Source organism: Poecile atricapillus, chromosome 18 (genome assembly GCF_030490865.1).
Source record: "Poecile atricapillus isolate bPoeAtr1 chromosome 18, bPoeAtr1.hap1, whole genome shotgun sequence".
In the NCBI taxonomy this organism is placed as follows: Eukaryota; Metazoa; Chordata; class Aves; order Passeriformes; family Paridae; genus Poecile; species Poecile atricapillus.
In genome coordinates, this window is record NC_081266.1 from 6,501,382 (window position 1) to 6,519,446 (window position 18,065).

The following is an 18,065-nucleotide window of genomic DNA, read 5'->3' on the forward strand; positions in this document are numbered from 1 at the left end:
GGAATTAAAATCATCACTAAATCAAGGAGGTTTTTTGTGATTTACTAAGATCTCTCAGTTCCAAGGGCACTTTGCAAAACCCTGAGTTGCTACCTGCTTCTCAAGGCTGCCAATATAACCCAGCACCCATTTCTGCTTCACAGTCCAAGGTGCTGCTACTGCAAGCACCCAGCAAATCACTCAGACAGGACAACTGCTATCACCACAGAAGGAAACTAAATACACTTTGTCCTTGTATTTTTTTCCACTACAGATGGTGACTCTGACCTTTCCAAGGGAACCAATATCAATCTGAAAATACTACGCAAAAAACGTAATTATGTAGATCGTGTGGGTTATGAAACTAAGTTGTGCTGAAAAGATTTTCAAGGTCTACTGATTGTTATCTTCAGACAAAAAATGGAGATGTAATTATGATCCACTACTTTTAGCAGATGCTGTCATTTTTCTGTGTGTTCAACAGATTATGTCAAAAATTATACTGAAGAACTACAAAGCATTATCCATTCAAGGGAAAAAATGTGTAATCCTCAATAGCTGTGCTACCTGCTGGCAAGCAGTTGTAATCTGATTTCTGTGGAGGATCTCAAATCACCACAAATCACTACTGAAAACAATGTTTCTACATTGTGTCCCCTAAACAGGAGTGTACACAGAAAATATATTCAAAGGAGTTCTCCACTGAGTTTATTCCCTTAGTCCACCCCTGCCAGCTGAGCCTGAAGTGTCATTTCCCAATGTTTCTTTCTTCAATGACTACTTCAGATAGTTGGCATGGCTACTCTTCACAGGTTATCCAACACATGTTCTATTTTCAGAGTACAGAAATGTCCCCTCTAAACTCTTTTGGTCTCCAGCTTTAGCCTCAGAGTATACATATATACAAATATTTATCCTAAATACAAAAGTTCCTCTGTCTTACTAATGTCTTAAGAATTGAATGGGCTGTTAAGAGTGTCCTATAAACCTATTTTGCTGAAAATAAAATATTATTTCTCACAGTTTAGTCGTGGTGGCTCATCTTCATATCTCTGAGGCTTCCCAGTACCACCCAGCTGAAAAGAGTTTAAAAAAAGGCTCCATTTCAGTGTTTGATCCTGGAGGCATACCTGAAAGACTGACATGCACCAGCACAACTAGAACCTTTTTCCTGTGGCCTGGCAGTTCCACCTAAAGCTCTCCTTTCTGTTTAAATCAATCCCAGGCATGGTGAGGCTGGTGTGTGAGAAGCTGAATCTGGCACTGGAAAGCTGCAAAATCAGCAGGAATTACCTGTAAGGAGGAGCACCTCTGCTCTGCTGCCATCATCCATCACTGGGAACCCTCCACTGGCTGAGTGAGAAAGAGGAAGCCTGTGTAATATAGACACAGTTTCTTGTTCATCCTTTAGAAAGCAACAACACTGAAGGGAAAAAATTACTAACTCGCCACAAATATGGGAATGTTGAAAGGTGCAATGGCTTCTAGAGAAATAGAGCATTACAGACAAGATTCTTCATGAATAAAAAGACTAAATGCTGGAATAACACACTGCCACCCTAGTTAGGAGTCTAATATCAGAACAGACTCAATATATACCAGAGAAAATCCCAGCAGCAAGAGTCTGCTCTAAGTTCTGCAGAATTTGAAGTAATCCCTGCTCCAGCTTAACAGCAAAAAAAGCACAGTTAAACTACTCAGTTCAACAGCACCACTGACGTCACCTGTTTCACTGCAAGCTGCTTTTGAGTTGGTACTATTCCCTTTCTATGTTTAATGGATCAAGTAGAGAGCAGCTGTTCAGCCTGTGCTACAGCTCAAAGCAACCCAAGGTGTTAGATCCTACCTCCACAGCAAACACCGGGCAAAAGGAGCCCTGGGGAGCAGAGATAACCACAAAATGTCTACTTTTATTGCCTTAAAGAACTGAAAAAGAGACAGAACATGGGGTGTTCTCCTGGGTGATCACATGAAGATTTCTGAGGTCCTAACAACGTGCTGCAAATTGCTAACTGCTTCAGACACCAAGCACTCTTGAGGAGGTAGTTTGGAGTTCTTCTGAAAGAGAACTGAATTATAATTTCATGCTGCAGCTGGGGAAAGACAGAAGGAACCTTAAAGCTGGCAGAATTCTAGAGAGCCAACAGGCATCTGCCACTGAAGGAATTATTTAAATGCAATGCTCTGGGATACAGAGAATGCCTTTAAGCAATGCCTATGGAACCATGCATTGCACAATTAAACACCCAGAATGGAAGAAAGCTGTTTTATATCAATAACCAACTCAGGAATGGGGCTAAAAGTAGAATGACACAGCACTTAGACATGCCAAAAAAAATTTTTAATACATCATTAGAAAAAAACTAAACCAATGAAGAAGGGAGAATCAATCTGATTTTCAGAGAAGGAATGTACTCATTAGAAGCTCAGCCAGTCTCACAACAGCAGCACCCAATGCACTTAAGAGGTTAACACATGGACAAGTACATTTTTGAGACTGAGATGCTCATTACACACCACTAAGAAATGGAAAATACTTCTGACTCTGAATGCTGGTGAAATGCTGGAACACCTCCATCACAACAAAGTACAATGTTCTTCAAGTGCTTACCCCAAGCCAGGTGAAATTCCTTTCAGAAATACTTTCTTGGTTAAACTCTGCCTCAGACATGCGAGGTCTCTAACCACAAAAAAGACCACAGAAATGCATCAAAGTAAAAAGATGTTTTCAGCAGTACCACACAATTTTAGCTGAAACATAAATCTGATCTTAAAAGTAGATCAGTCAAATGTGGGGAATTTCAATGCAGGGCATTAGACATCAAATTTACATTACACTACTTGTTTTAAGGCACAGTCACCTTGTCACAAAGCAAGTTTCAACTGAGAGGAATTCCTGTGTCCCTGACTTTCACATCACCCCACCACTGCCCAGTTTTTAGGCACATTATTTCTACTGTGGTGCAAAACATACTCACTGTCTTTCCTTTCCTCTTCTGGCTTCTGATGAAGAGGTTTCCAGGGAAACTTTAAACCACACACACTAAAAAATTATTTTTCAACTCAGAAAAATACAGCTCCCACTAAAACATGCTGAGGAGAGTGATACCATGCCAAAATCAAACTCCTGTTTACTGGTTTCATCAATTCCTCCTTGAATATGCATGGGTTTGCATAACTGAGCAATCATTTGCACTCTCCTCTGGGCGTCTCGCAAAGAATGATTGGTTAACTCATCCACCCTGCACTGAAAACTGTCGTGTTTTTCCATGTTAAGTACAGGAATACTTTCCATGTTTAGTTTTGAGCTCTTCAAAGTGAGCTTTCAATGACATTCCCCACTTCTGAAAAGAAAGGATTTTCTGTCTCTTCAGGATGGGTAACAAAGGATGAAAATAAAGCTCCACTCTCCAGCTGTAGCATCTGCTCAGAGCAGCTGATGAATCCAGCTGTGCTGGGGAAAGACCACAGCTGGACACTGACCCCCACGGCACAGCTACTGAGAGCACGTGCATGGCATTCCCAGGGTTATACCCAGGATATCCCTCCTACCCACTGCCTCTTTAACCTCCCCACTCATTCCCTGAGCTTTACTGGACACAGAGAACTTGCTGGAAATCAACAAGCAGTACATTCATTTGTACACATTCCCAAGAAACAGGAAAGAAAACTGCCTTTACTCACAGAAGCTGAAGAAGCAATCAAGCAGGGCTCACATTTTCAGGTATTCTGAACAACTCCCAAACCCAAGGGGTAATTCAGTCACTCCAGAGGTGACACAAACAGCAATACATCAATTTGGGAAAAAGGGACAATCGAGTGTGTGCAGAAGAATAAAGAGCAGTGACCACAGGAGAGAGACTGAGATGCCCATCAGGTAATGGCATGAGTCAGCCAGGTGCTGGCTCCATGAGCTGAGTCCATTTTTAACCACACAGCTGCTCTGAGATTAACTTCATACAAAACACAAGCACTACACGTGCAACAAGTCTTTTTAAAAAGTGGTGTGCTGAATTACTCACAATTAAGTGAAATTCCAGTTCCTGTAATTATACTGGAGCTCATTTTAGAAATAGGCTGAAGGGGTAATGAAGATATTTTCTGGTCCCCCAACAGATCTGGGAAATTCCTTGTTCAGAGTCTAAACAGAGAAGTCTGTTTAATTACAGAAAATCCTATTAAACTGATCTTCCACATGAAGGGCTGAAGTGACCAACTCCAAAAGGCTATAGAAGACCCAATGAATTCAGAATTTAATTAGAACACACTGTTAGCTAACTATAATCTATTAATTAGCATTCTTAGTTTTTACAGCTCAATGCAATAATACCCCTTTACTTTTAAATTGTACCCTTCTTTTGGACCAAAGTTATACAATTCTACTGGTGTGGTAGTAATTACAGGGATTTCCTGGAGAACAGCAACCTAGAAATATCTGTAAATGTTTAATTAGGGGATAAAGGAAAGACAAAGAGAAAAAAAAGATCTAAGAGAAATCTTCTCTCTTCTCTGTTCTCTAATGTATTCATATTTAGTAACTTAGTTTAGTATTAATCCATTCTAAACCATATATTCATGGTGTTTTCCTTGAAGGATTTCCAAAGCATCCTCAAATGTCAAAACTGATTTCAGAAAAAAATGTTATTGTATTCCAAGACAGTCTCTTCAATATGAAAACAGGTCAAAAATGAAAAAAAAAAAAAAAGAATTAAAAGACTTACCTGAAACTGAAATACAGAGAACACCAGAAAAATTGAGTGATTGGTATTCCAGGTATTTGTTATCCTGCTACTGCACCATTATAACTAAAATTTTCATTACATTACTGCTTCTAAAGAAATCCTACCTTTGCAATAAAAATTCTTTACCTTCAGGTTTTCTGCATTCCAAGATGACAAAAGCAAATGAAGACAAAGTGTCACACACCTTAACCAATCCCAGGCTGTGATATTTACATTTGGTAAGAATACACCTATAAAGCTGAATGACCATTAAATGATTGCATACTATCTCAGGAAAAACAACTTACTGTCTTCAACACAAGCTCTTTAAAAGGTGAAAATTGCAGACAGGTTCAGTGTAGTAGACCAATCACTAGCCAAAAGTAATTTACTATTTCAGACAGGCTACCTGGGAGTACAAGAAGCACCACCAGCACAACCCTTCTCCTCCAGCATTTCCCTCTCTCCTTCACCTTCTAAAGCAATCTTACAAAAAGCACTGCCTAAAATAGCAACCATACCTTAAAAGCTACAGCAACATGGCCACGTTTGAATTATGGAAATTTTCATCAAATGAGCTTGGATACTTTAAAAGCTCAGTAGGGAAAGTAATTTTGTCATGATGAAAGCTGACTCACATTTACTTGAAGGAACTTGTGAAGCTGGACACTGGGTCTGTTTTCCATAAGAATTGTGATTTACCTGGCAGTCCAGAGAGGTGCTGAGCTCACATCTGGCCAGAAATAACAAAACAGGAGGACATTCATCCAAAGACAAATATTTACTTCAGGACTAAGGCAGCAAGGAGGTCTAGGTGGGAGAACTTTAAGAAAGCTTTTAATCAGTAGAACTAAGTACAAAGAGACCTCAATTTTAACCAACCTCTCAGTTTTATTTTAATTTGGAGATGCTTTTAAGATGCACAAGACCAAAGACCTAGACACCTGAGAATCTCTGTTCTGCCTATTCTGTAACTGGCCAGACCACTACAAAAAAAACCTGTAGGATGCTTTAGGGTAGTTGCATAACAAGATATGAAGTTTATGACAAAATAATTACAAGCACGTATTAAACAGTGTTACTTAAATGTAGCCAAGAACACAAATTATCTTTGTTTGTGAAAACTGCAGATCTGGAGGTTTGAACTCTAAATACCGGTGAGTGTAACCTTAACTCTGTTTTCAATGGCAATCTGTCAGTTATAATGGCAACAGTGCAGTTATACTGGGGGTCAGCAGTTAGTACATTCTGCTACTCAGAGAACACTTCAAGAGGTAAACAGCACAGAAATATCAATTATGAGCTGAACAGATACTCCCAAAAGGAAAACGAGTGGTTACCATCAGTCTTAGGGGGGAAAAAACTCACGTGACCCCAAAGGAAAAATGAGCACTGGAGGTAGTTTACAAGTCTGACAAGAAACATCTAGAAACAGGCTTGCAAGCTGAAAACACATCTTAGCCACATCCATTACCCAAGAAAAGCACCCAGCTAATTTAGCTGCTCAAGTGTAACATGCAAGTTTATTAAAGTCATTAGATCATGCTACCACACTAACACAGCAGCGACATTAGATGACAAACCTGGTTCTCCTCTTGCAAAACTCTATATTGTTCCTTCCAAATGGTGATTTTCGAAGCTTCGTCCTTCCTCAGAGCTCTCTCCTTTTTGAGCTCGGGACTCCAGAAGGTCTTGATGCTGTTCATGGAAGAACTGAGCTTGCTCTCCTTCACCTCCACGTCCTTGCGGAGCAGATCGTTCTCCCTCAGCACCTCCTTGAGCTGCGTCTGCAGGTCCATGATGGTGTTATCCCTGGCCTGGCGCAGCGAGTGCGGCACGGTGGACGCCATGCTCACGGGGGGCAGGTGGTGCTCCCCGAAGGCGATGGTGTCGCTGGCCACGCCGCTGCTGCTGGCGATGTTGGGGCTGCTGCCCATGGCCGTCATGCGAACCCCGTAAGGCAGCCGTCCCCCCGAGCGCCCCAAGGTCATGGTGCTCTTGGGCGTGTCCGCGCCCACGTTCTCGTGGTCGCTCAGGTACATGGGGCCGGAGGTGGCGTAGGCGGCGTTTAAGGACTGGATGTTTTCCATGGAAAGGGTTTTCCCGCTGGCGGCCCCGGCGCTGCTCCCCGAGCTGCCCCCCGTGCTGTTGGTGCGCCGGTGGCCCAGGCGCGGCGAGCGCGGCAGGCGCGGCGAGCGCCCGGGGCTCTGCGCGCTGGGCTCTGCCTTGCCCACCGAGCGAGCGCTGCCGTACATGATGCAGCTGCAGCGGCGAGGCCAGAGGACAGGCAAAAACCAGGAATGAGAGAATTCCTGCGAGCTCTGCACTGCTTTTCAGTCAACTTAAGGCCAAATCACGACTTGGAACGGATCCGGTTGTCCATCTCCGAAGTCATGTGCTCACCACCTTCAGGACCATATCTGTATCAAGAAGAAGAACATATTATAAACTACATCAAAAAAACCACACATTAAATACCTAGTTTATCACCAAATGTCTGTCCCACATTAGAATATATTCTACTGTATTTATACTTCTCCGGTATTTTCCAATTCCTCCTAATAAAAAAAGCAACGCTTTATTTAAACCCTTACAGTTAAACTTAAAAAGAAACTTCAATTCTTGCTTTTCTGTTGTTCACAGTAGAGAGGGAAGGAAAGAAAATCCATCAGTCTTCAAGCTGTAATTTTGTTGGCCATGACAAAACCCTTCAGATGTCATCTGCTCTTTCTTCCTAGTTCTAACTGGCTGTAACACTTTACCTGTTACCTTTCTGAGGAAGAGAGACTATAAAGAATTTTAAAAGCACTCAGTCGTGTATCTTTCCTTCAATCACTGCCAGGACATGGTTTCTAAACCTTTGTGCTGGGAAATCATCCTGCACACGGGAAGGGAGGACAGACTGAAATGACTCTGCCCACCATCTCAACCAGCAGCTTCCTCAGCACTGCTGCCAGCCACACTTCAAATGCAGAAGTCACAACCAAAAGTAAGAATAATCATGAAATCACTGCTGACCACACAACTTAAGCAAGCACAGATGCAGATCTGAAAGAGGAGCAATGACCCAGCAACAAGACCAATGATGTTAAGAGGAACAAGAGAATCCCAATCCACTGAAAACTGGTTCTAGACTCTCCTCTCAAACTAAATGTAACTTAAATCTTTGTTCAGGTTAAGAAAAGATTTTGATTGAAATATACTTCTCATGAACCAGCTGAGATTAATTCCATTAAATGATATTTTAACAGCAGAGACCTCTTAAAACACAGAACAGTAGGACCTCATCCTGCTGCTGTTCCTTCTCCCCTCTGCTTTTCCTTTAAATACAGACTCTGGTGGCATATGCAATAGAATTCCTTATTTTTGCAGTGCAATATGATTCTGTTGTACAAGTGCTGGCAGGAAACTCCTTAGCACAGGGGCTCTGGGCTGGGATCTCAGTTAGTAGCCAAGATCTAGCAGAGAAGCAAGAAATGTAACTAAACCACTGCACTGTAAAATTTACCCCACTGTAAAACTTACCCCACTACACAATTCTCACTCTTCTTTTCTCCACTGTTTTTATTCCAGTGTAAACTATTTCATGTGACTGCTGGGCTCAACTGACATCAAAACTAGAACACTGAAACATTCCTGATCCCATCAGGATGAAAGAATATCAGCCAGTGTCCAAAGAGCAGCAGCATCTAATATATCCCAACATCTTGCTTTTCACACCAGCTTTCATCTACCTGTCCCTCCTGCTCAGAAGTCAGGTTTGCCATATATTAGGAATAAACTTCTCCAAACCAGCATGTTTGTGAGATAATAACTGGGCAAACAGGTTAAAGATTAGGTTTAAAACAGGGATACACTTACAAAAGCATTTTTAGCAACAGTGCAAGTGGCTGGAAGGAAGAGACCGAAAGGTAATATTGCAAAAAAATACTGGGAAAGGGTAGAAAGAAAAAATTAAAATCCAGGAAGAAAAGACAGAACTTTTTTTTTTTCCTTTTGGAATGAGTTAGTACAGGAAAAGATACAAGAAGAAATAGTTTCACAATGTTTAGCTTAACCTTAATCTTTAAATGGAAAACATGGAAAGATGAGGGCAAGCCAGCATTTTGTCATTTTCACACAATTTCCTAGAAGGTACAATGAGGAACATCACAAAGCTTATGGAAATTGCCACTGCTTTGTGAGCAGATCTCGCCATGTTCAAGTGCTAACTCTGGTTTTTCTAAATGACAAGAAAAGCTAGCAACAATATTGCTAGAGAATATTTTAGAGCACATATGTAAAGAAGAAGCGGCCAAGGAAAAACAGCCACCAGCATCAACTGAAATTATCTGCCAAAGCAACACCTACAGATGTATTCTTTTAATACAAGTTACATTTCTTCTATCTCAACTACGTATCTTTATGCAAAACAGTACAGAAATATAAACTGTGCAACAAAGTCTGCAGTGTCCCACTGAAGCTGCTTCAATAAGCAAGACACTGTGCCCCAGATCTGCAAGAAAAACACTTCTTCCAAACAGAAAGGCTACTTCACACTGGCCTCGCTGTTTGAGATGTCAAAATGCTAAAAATGCTGCTGTGACACCACTTGAGCACTCAAAACAAGTCAGATATGATTCCTTAGACGCTGCATAAAGTACATTCCACCCAGAGCTTGCATTCATTAGGATTCTCCTGGAAATTAATCCAAATCACAGCTCTTAATTCACTCGCTAAAAACTCCCCGCAGTAAAACAGGGCAAACACTCGTTAACAGCTTTAGATGAGTTTAACCTGAACCAAAATATCAGATTTGTGTGTGTGTTTCAGTTAAAGGACTTCACCCCAAACCCACTAAGTTTAACAGCTGCCGGAGGTACATCACTGCTGCACACAGAAATATCATCTGGTGGAGTCCTTAACAACATACCTGAGGAGCTCAAAAGGTTTCAGATCACCTCTAAAGAGTCCCTCACCCTCAACATGGAAAATCTGCCATGGAGAACTGCCTTCTCCTTGTGTTAGCAGATGGTTTGTTAAGCTCTGGATACTTGCAGCAAAGGGAAGTGGCTGCTGTCCCTGGGAAGAGCAGAGAGGGGCAGGCAGCACTGCAGGTTATCCTGGACAGAGCAGAAAGGAGCAGGTATCACTGCAGGTTATCCTGGGCAGAACAGGTATCACTGCAGGTTATCCTGGACAGAGCAGGCAGCACTGCAGGTTATCCTGGGAAGAGCAGGTATCACTGCAGGTTATCCTGGGCACAGCAGGAATCACTGCAGGTTATCCTGGGCAGAACAGAGAGGAGCAGGTATCACTGCAGGTTATCCTGGACAGAACAGGAATCACTGCAGGTTAGCCTGGGCAGAGCAGAGAGGAGCAGGTATCACTGCAGGTTATCCTGGGCAGAACAGGTATCACTGCAGGTTATCCTGGGCAGAACAGGTATCACTGCAGGTTATCCTGGGCAGAACAGGAATCACTGCAGGTTATCCTGGGCAGAACAGGAATCACTGCAGGTTATCCTGGGCAGAACAGGAATCACTGCAGGTTATCCTGGGCAGAACAGGCAGCACTGCAGGTTATCCTGGACAGAACAGGCAGCACTGCAGGTTATCCTGGACAGAGCAGGAATCACTGCAGGTTATCCTGGACAGAGCAGGTATCACTGCAGGTTGTCCTGGGCAGAACAGGTATCACTGCAGGTTATCCTGGGCAGAACAGGCAGCACTGCAGGTTATCCTGGGCAGAACAGGAATCACTGCAGGTTATCCTGGGCAGAACAGGCAGCACTGCAGGTTATCCTGGACAGAGCAGGAATCACTGCAGGTTATCCTGGGCACAGCAGGAATCACTGCAGGTTATCCTGGGCACAGCAGGCAGCACTGCAGGTTATCCTGGGCAGAACAGGCAGCACTGCAGGTTATCCTGGGCAGAACAGGTATCACTGCAGGTTATCCTGGGCAGAACAGGAATCACTGCAGGTTATCCTGGGCAGAACAGGTATCACTGCAGGTTATCCTGGGCACAGCAGGAATCACTGCAGGTTATCCTGGGCAGAACAGGCAGCACTGCAGGTTATCCTGGGCAGAACAGGTATCACTGCAGGTTATCCTGGGCAGAACAGGAATCACTGCAGGTTATCCTGGACAGAGCAGGAATCACTGCAGGTTATCCTGGGCAGAACAGGTATCACTGCAGGTTATCCTGGGCAGAACAGGTATCACTGCAGGTTATCCTGGGCAGAACAGGCAGCACTGCAGGTTATCCTGGGCAGAACAGGCAGCACTGCAGGTTATCCTGGGCAGAACAGGTATCACTGCAGGTTATCCTGGGCAGAACAGGCAGCACTGCAGGTTATCCTGGGCACAGCAGGAATCACTGCAGGTTATCCTGGGCACAGCAGGTATCACTGCAGGTTATCCTGGGCAGAGCAGGTATCACTGCAGGTTATCCTGGGCACAGCAGGAATCACTGCAGGTTATCCTGGGCACAGCAGGAATCACTGCAGGTTATCCTGGGCAGGGACATCCTGGGCAGCTCTCAGCTGGGAACAGCAGCCCAGCGCTCACTCAGCTCTGAGCTCTGCTTGCCAGGCAGGCACCAGCCCCTCTGCTGCTCCAGAAACATCAAATAACTCCAGCTAGGAAAGCCAAGCGCTGGAATTAGCTGTTGATCAGGGTTATGGGAAGGGTTCCCAGAGCTGGCACAGCTGGAACTCCGGGAGAAGAGCTCTGCTATTGCTGCCATGCATCACACTGCCCTCACTTCTCTCACAAAAGCAGAAGATTAGGATGAAAAGTTCTCTTTGGAAACAAGCAAATGTAACCCTGCAGTACTTTTCTTGAAATGACAACTCTGACTACAGCATTGTTAGACTTCAAAATTGTGAATATTCCAACTACTAACTAAATACATTCTTCCACACGTGCAGCCAGTTTCAGTATTTCCACTGATACAGATCTGCCACAGTTCAAGATGAAAAAAGAATTACAAGATAAATCTTAGCTCTTTTCTTTTTCCCCTAGTAGCATTTATCACTGACCACATCACTTTGTTGTAAGAGCAGATATTAATACAATTCACACTAGGAAAAAATCTTTCATGAAAACAGCAAAGTGAGGGAAGTGACAAAAGAATCTTTTCTTTTTTGCAATACCAATTAATCAGGAAGAAGAAATAATTCCAGTTTCCCCCCCAGAGTCCAAGCAAAAGTACATTGAAGACTTCTTTCAGATAACATCATAACCAGAAAAGTTAGTTTTTCAATATTCTGACCCACACTAGCATTTTACTGGGAATCTCACAAGTATGGTCTCTTATCTTCCATGAGGCCAGCATGCAGCACTGTTCCTATTTTCCTCCTCTACTGAGACTAAATTTAGTCACAAATAAATCATCCCTTAACCCTACAAGATGGTGGTAAGCACAAGGAACAGTGTCCCACTGTGAATGTACTAAATGTACTAACCATCTTCCCTTGGCAAATTCTCCTGTGGATTTCAAGAACCTTTGTTTTTTCTGCTGATATAAGAACCCTTACCCAAGATTACAAAAAAAAAAAAAAATACACTCCCAACACAAAGAGTTTAAAAAAACAAAGAAACAAAGCAGCTGAAGCCAGTGCTAAACCATTTTCCTCAAGACAGCTTGCAGAACTTCACAATTGTGAAACAAAATTCTCTTGTTTGCCGTTCATTAAGAGAACAAAACTTCAAAGAGCATCCTATATGCAAGCCAAATTAAAAAATTATAAAAAAAGAATCACATCAGCCCAAGTAAAAACTTTATATGTATATTTTTATATCTTTAAATTGGCATAGCACCTTTGCAGGCACAAAGACCTGACCTGCTTTAGCATAAGTTGAAAATGCTATCTAGAGATTATGGAAAAACTTGTAAGAAGGACTACCAGAAAAAGAACAGGCAAAAATTACCCAATACTGAAGAAAAAGGTTTGGGAAAGGACAGTTATGTACCCATTTTCTGTATAAAAAAATTAAAATAGGTAACATCACACCCTGCTTGAAGTGCCAGCTAAGAAAAATGTCTTCTCAGCTCACAGGTGACTGTCCAAAACAACTCAGAGACCATCAACGGTGGGAAATGTTTATAATCTGGCAGCAGACAATTAATGTACTGCAGTGCAACCTGCAGCAACTAAAACCCACCTGTTTCCTTACACCAGCCCAGTCCTAGGCAGTGAAAAGCAATGGAGAACCTGGCTTCCCTCGAGACATGCCAGGATCAGGACCTGGTATGTGAAAAGCACAGTCAAAAGCCACCTGCACAACTCCAAGGAGTTTTATTGGGAAGGTAATTGTGGCACCAGAGAGGGCAGGAACACAAGTCTTGTCAAAAGATCTGGTGGTTTTCAATAAAAGCCATATTGGGGCATAGCAGAAATGTAAGAAATTCTGGAGGGATGACTTGAACATCAAACTTCAGGATAAAGAATCCAGTAAGATGAGCTGTGTCTAGCAGGGCTGTCACACTCAGCCCCTGTACCTATGGCTTTTGTGAACCAGTGGCTCAGAGGGCAGGTGCTCCTGGCTGCAGCTGACAGAAAACAGAAGATTCATTTCAAAAAAAAAAAAAGGTTTGTAACCTTCTGGAAGATCTCTCTGTCACATAAATTAATAATGCCTTTCATGTCTCCCACAACTCCAAGACAAACACTAATTGCACATTAGCTACTTCTAAGTAAGCAAGCAACCAACTATACACAACTGTGCTGCAGAAATACAGGGAAAATCCAACCTGCATTTCTTAAAACAAAAAGAATTTCAGAGTACCTCCTGCAGCCTTCAGCAAGTCCTGTGAATTTCTTTGCTTTGATTTCTGTTCAGGACTGACACCAGCTGACAAACTGCAACATCCATGGAGCCAATTCCTCAAGAGCATCACTGCCTGAGAGTCAGGAGTGGGGCAGTGGGAGCATGGAGCAGGCACAAGCACATCTCCCAGCCCAGGAACACCTCATGCCCCTGCTGCACACACCAAGCCACAGATCAGCTCCCACACTGAGTCCTGGGTGCACAAGGAAAGCTTTGAATGGCAGTTTCATAATAAAGGCAAAGTCAGCCTTTACAAGAGGCATTTTAATCTGATAATGGTCTGCAGCAGACACATTAGACTTCATTGACAGAGGTAGCAATTGTTGCCATTTACATAATTGACACCCGAATGGTTAATGGCAAGTACGTCTGGATTACACGGTAGGACAGAGACTGCAGAGTAGACAGAACAGAGGGGGGGACAGGTAGGAAAGATGGAATTCCAAAAAAAAAAAAAGCTTACATTCCCACAAAACCCTGCCAGGAATCCAAATAGTGGGTATAATGAGAGAACTGACACAATTCACAACTTAGTGTCACACTGTGTTAGGAACAGCAAAAGTACGACACAGACTCTCTGGCTTGGTTGCAAAGGAGAGCAAGTTTTATTCTTCAAATCTTCTTTTATTGACAGTTCCAAAAGGTAAAACTCATTAGTCATGAAACCAACACATCACCATCATTGGACAGTCAGGAACAACACCCCCTGACTGCCACAAGTAAACAACAAGGCACAAACAACCCCTGCAAAGGTTGTTTTCCTTCTCCAAGGATTGTTTGGATTCTTCCTTATCATTTCTCAGGCCAGAGTGAGAAAGTTCCGTGACTTGGTTTCACACGGGCTCAAACTAATGCCTGAAGCCTAAAAATCTCTTATTTGACCACTGTCAGTTCCCATAACTTAGGAGGTGTGCTAACCAAGGGAAAAAATGAATTCCTGTTACTTCCTAGTCCACATCACAGCTACAGAACCCATGGTTGCTACATGACTTTGGATAAAAAGTATGGAGCCTCTGTCTCTTAGGGCTGTTTTAGGTTTGACTAGTTTTGGAAGGTAGGAAGGCTCACTACTTTTCATGTTAAAGAAATGACTATTTCACACAAAAAGGACAGAAGAAAGTGGATTTTGGAAACTGCAAGCCATCCAATGCTGGACACGAGACACTGAACCCATGGAATTCAGGCTTGTTGGTCAAAATGTCCTTGTGGCCAAGAAAGCAAAAAGGATGAATGAAATTAAGAGAGAAATAAAACAAAAAACAAACCGTTCATATTAGGATTGATTCTCATTCCTAAAGAGCACATATATAAATGCTGCCATCTGTTTCTATCCAATCCTTTTTAAAAGCTGGGGGGATGGTGGTGGTGGTGTTTGTTTTGTATTTTTTAAATTAAATTCACCTACTTGCACATCTGCTAGGTTCACTGACTGTAACAGAGCCTTTGTTCTGTCTCACCAAACAAAATGTGAATTAATACATTCTCCCCCAAATACACAGGCAGGGAAATCGTCCCAGAAAAGCATCTCAGAAATCCCCAACATTCTTCAGGTGACTTTGACATATTAAAAAAACATGTTTTGTAAAAGGCAGGTCATCAACCCTGACACTAGCAGTTTTAGGGAAAAAAACAGCAATCATTTGTCAAGGTAGGGTTTTGTTCCTAACCAGACAGTGACACTGCTGTTAAACACTTGTTACACCTGAAAGCTTAGCAGAAATGGCACCCACACACTTTAAATCACCACAGAACACGAGAACACCTTGATTCCCTGTCCTTTTCAGACCCCTTTCTGTTTCCCATTCCTGAAGGTATCCCATCCACCAAACACAACCTGCAGCTCTGTAAATGACAGCCAGAAATATTCATTCATCAGTTTCCTAGTCAGTTTCTCTCTCATGTGTACACAATTCCTTTCATGGCATCTACTTACTCAACAAGGAGGGCATAACACAGCACATGCTCTGTTCCACTCTACAGCACCTTCTCTGCAAAAGCAATTCTAACTCCCAGCAAGTTTTGTTTCTTCTAACACCCTTAAATTCAAAAGAACAGCATAAAGGTTTTGCTGTCACCACCACACTTCCATTCCTTTCTCCCTTTCCAAAAAAACAAGACCACAAAAAAAAAAAGGCTTATTATTATTATAATAAATACATATATTTCAGCTAAACCTTTATTTACTCATGTCTGGCTAGGTGCACCAGGATTTCTTTCGTGCAGTGACTGGGATATAATTGTAAGTCTCTAAATTTAAAGCAGATGTGAAGAAAAAAATAATCATGTGCTCTTTTTAAAGGCAAAACACAAAAAGCAACAGGTATCAGAACTTCAACATATCACTTATATCACATATATCACCTCCTAGGGATAAACTGATTAAAGTAACTCTGGCTCTTCTAATCTAGAAGACTGAAGACCTGTGGATGGTAATTTTCTGTCACTTCATGGCTGAAGAGCTTGTAGGCTCATTTTAGAGTATAAAATCAGTAAGTATTATGTGATTGCATCCATGGCTGTTTCTCTGTTTCCCATAGGTGGCATGCAACTTCCTGATAGCAGAAACAAAATGTTAAAGGCACTGCAGGTATTTCAGCAGCCCAGAAGTACCCAGGAGCACCGGTGACCCCACACAGCCAGCCTAAAGTCACCAAGGGCAACATCCCAGTGCAAGGCAAAGCAGCTCCAGCTCCAGAAATTCCATCATAACCTCACCCTGACAACAGCACCCATATTGACACAAGGCACGTGCAGAGAGCATCACTGCTACATCAGCACTGCATTTTCCAGGATCTCCTGCCCCACTGCACGCCAAACTCCTGCCTTCAACAGGCAGCAATGGATGGGACCCTGCTCTCCTCACCTCTCCAGCCACCCTCTTGCAGCAGGGTGGCCAGCAAGGGTCAAGAACCCCCACTCTGGGTTTAGTTCTATTATTTAAAAAGCCACATGCATCCCTCCACATTTACACTTCTGACCAAACCATACCCGGCTAAAGCAAGCCAGACCCTCCCAACAGAAGGCAGCTCTCCAGTGGCTTAGCCAGGTAAGAGCTGTAACAAAACTCTCACCCCAGAGAGGTTTTCAGAACAGGCTGGAAAAGAGAGAGGGGTGAGGGGATGAGAGATAACAATGGGAGATTATCCTGCTCCACAAAGTAAGGAATAGCAGCAAGGAACTCACGCACTGGTTAGGATAACGTGGTGAAATACTTCTGTTCCTACAGCAGCACACATAACTGCTGTCAGGAACTGAAAAAGCAGCAGGTTCAAAGAGAAACAGCAAACAAAAAAACCAAACAAACAACAAAAAAAAATTAAAGAAAAAAACAAAGAACCCACTAAATACCAAAGCCCCCTAAAAACACAGCCAGGGTTTCTCTCATCACCAAGATTTGCAATTCAGTAAAAGGGAACAGGCCACATAAATACAAAACCTGCCTTTTCTGCTAATCATACCATTAGCCACATATTAGAGATGAAAAGTTACGTGAATGGAATCTCAGAAAAAGCTCATGACAGGATCAAAAAGAATGCTAAAAATTATGAAAAACATGATGCTTTAATACAGCCCAGAGAGCAGGTTTTCTTCAGTTCAGGCTTCTGCTAACATCCCAACAGTGATTTCATTACAGTTAAATTGGTTTCCCAGAAGTGGTGGAAGAAGTTCAATATATACCAAAGATTATGATAAACTCACATTTCATTCAGCAGATCCCAACCTTTTTGTAGCTGCAGCCCCTCCTGCAGCTTGATGGAATCAGACAATTCCAAATTTCTGGATGATACAGTAGGCATAGACTCGACTATTCTGGGAACTGCCGTTCTGGGATAAAGTTGTGAACTGTGCTTCCAGAACTGAACTCCATTCAGTACAGCTGTTAACTAAATAATCACTGCTGAAAAACATCCCCTATTTTACTACCAACTCCAGTCCCAGCAGCACGGCCAAGGCGGTGATTTCTCTGTGCCCATCCTATTCGGAATGGCTCTAAGGGTGCAGACTCAGGAGTGACCCCGAATTGGGGCACACATGAGAGCAGCTTCCAACACAAACCCCAGAGCTGTGTCAGCCTGGGGCTCAGGAGGGGATGTGTGTGCAGCCACCTACGGCTACAGACGCAATAATCTCAGGGAGCAAAGGAGGTTACAGCTGCTGGAGGTTACTGCTGCAGACATCCCTGCCCAGCTGGCCATTGTTTGAGAATTACAACCCCTCGGCCAAAGCAGACAAGTTTCAGTGCCTGTTGGATCTCAGGTAACATCTTATCCAGCTACAACCACCCTGGATACTTGAGCGTGGCCCCCAAAACGCAAAACACACATTGTTCTTCGGAACAATTCTATTTTTATCCATTTGCTTTCATTCGCTTGGCTCCTGTACTGCTTCCCACCACCAGCAGCACCTCCATAGGTGTTTCCTTATGTCTTTGCATCTCCCATTTCCACCGGGGCTTCCCTTAAAACCATTCCACACCGGATCAGCACAAACCAGAACACGAAACTCGCAGAGCGCACGCAACAATCCAGGTTAAATAAACCGTGCGCTT

The 18,065-nt window shown here is 42.9% G+C and overlaps 1 protein-coding gene across 9 annotated transcripts in view; it reads right to left on the bottom strand.

Moving 5' to 3' along the window:
* Positions 1 to 18,065, bottom strand: part of ERC1 (ELKS/RAB6-interacting/CAST family member 1) — a 281,610-nt gene that overhangs the window by 262,614 nt on the left and 931 nt on the right. For all 9 annotated transcript variants that reach the window (XM_058853112.1, XM_058853111.1, XM_058853110.1 and 6 more), the window contains exon 2: positions 6,284 to 7,120. In XM_058853112.1, coding sequence (XP_058709095.1) covers positions 6,284 to 6,955 — 672 coding nt within the window. In that variant the 5' untranslated portion in view covers positions 6,956 to 7,120. The remainder of the gene's footprint in view (positions 1 to 6,283; positions 7,121 to 18,065) is intronic.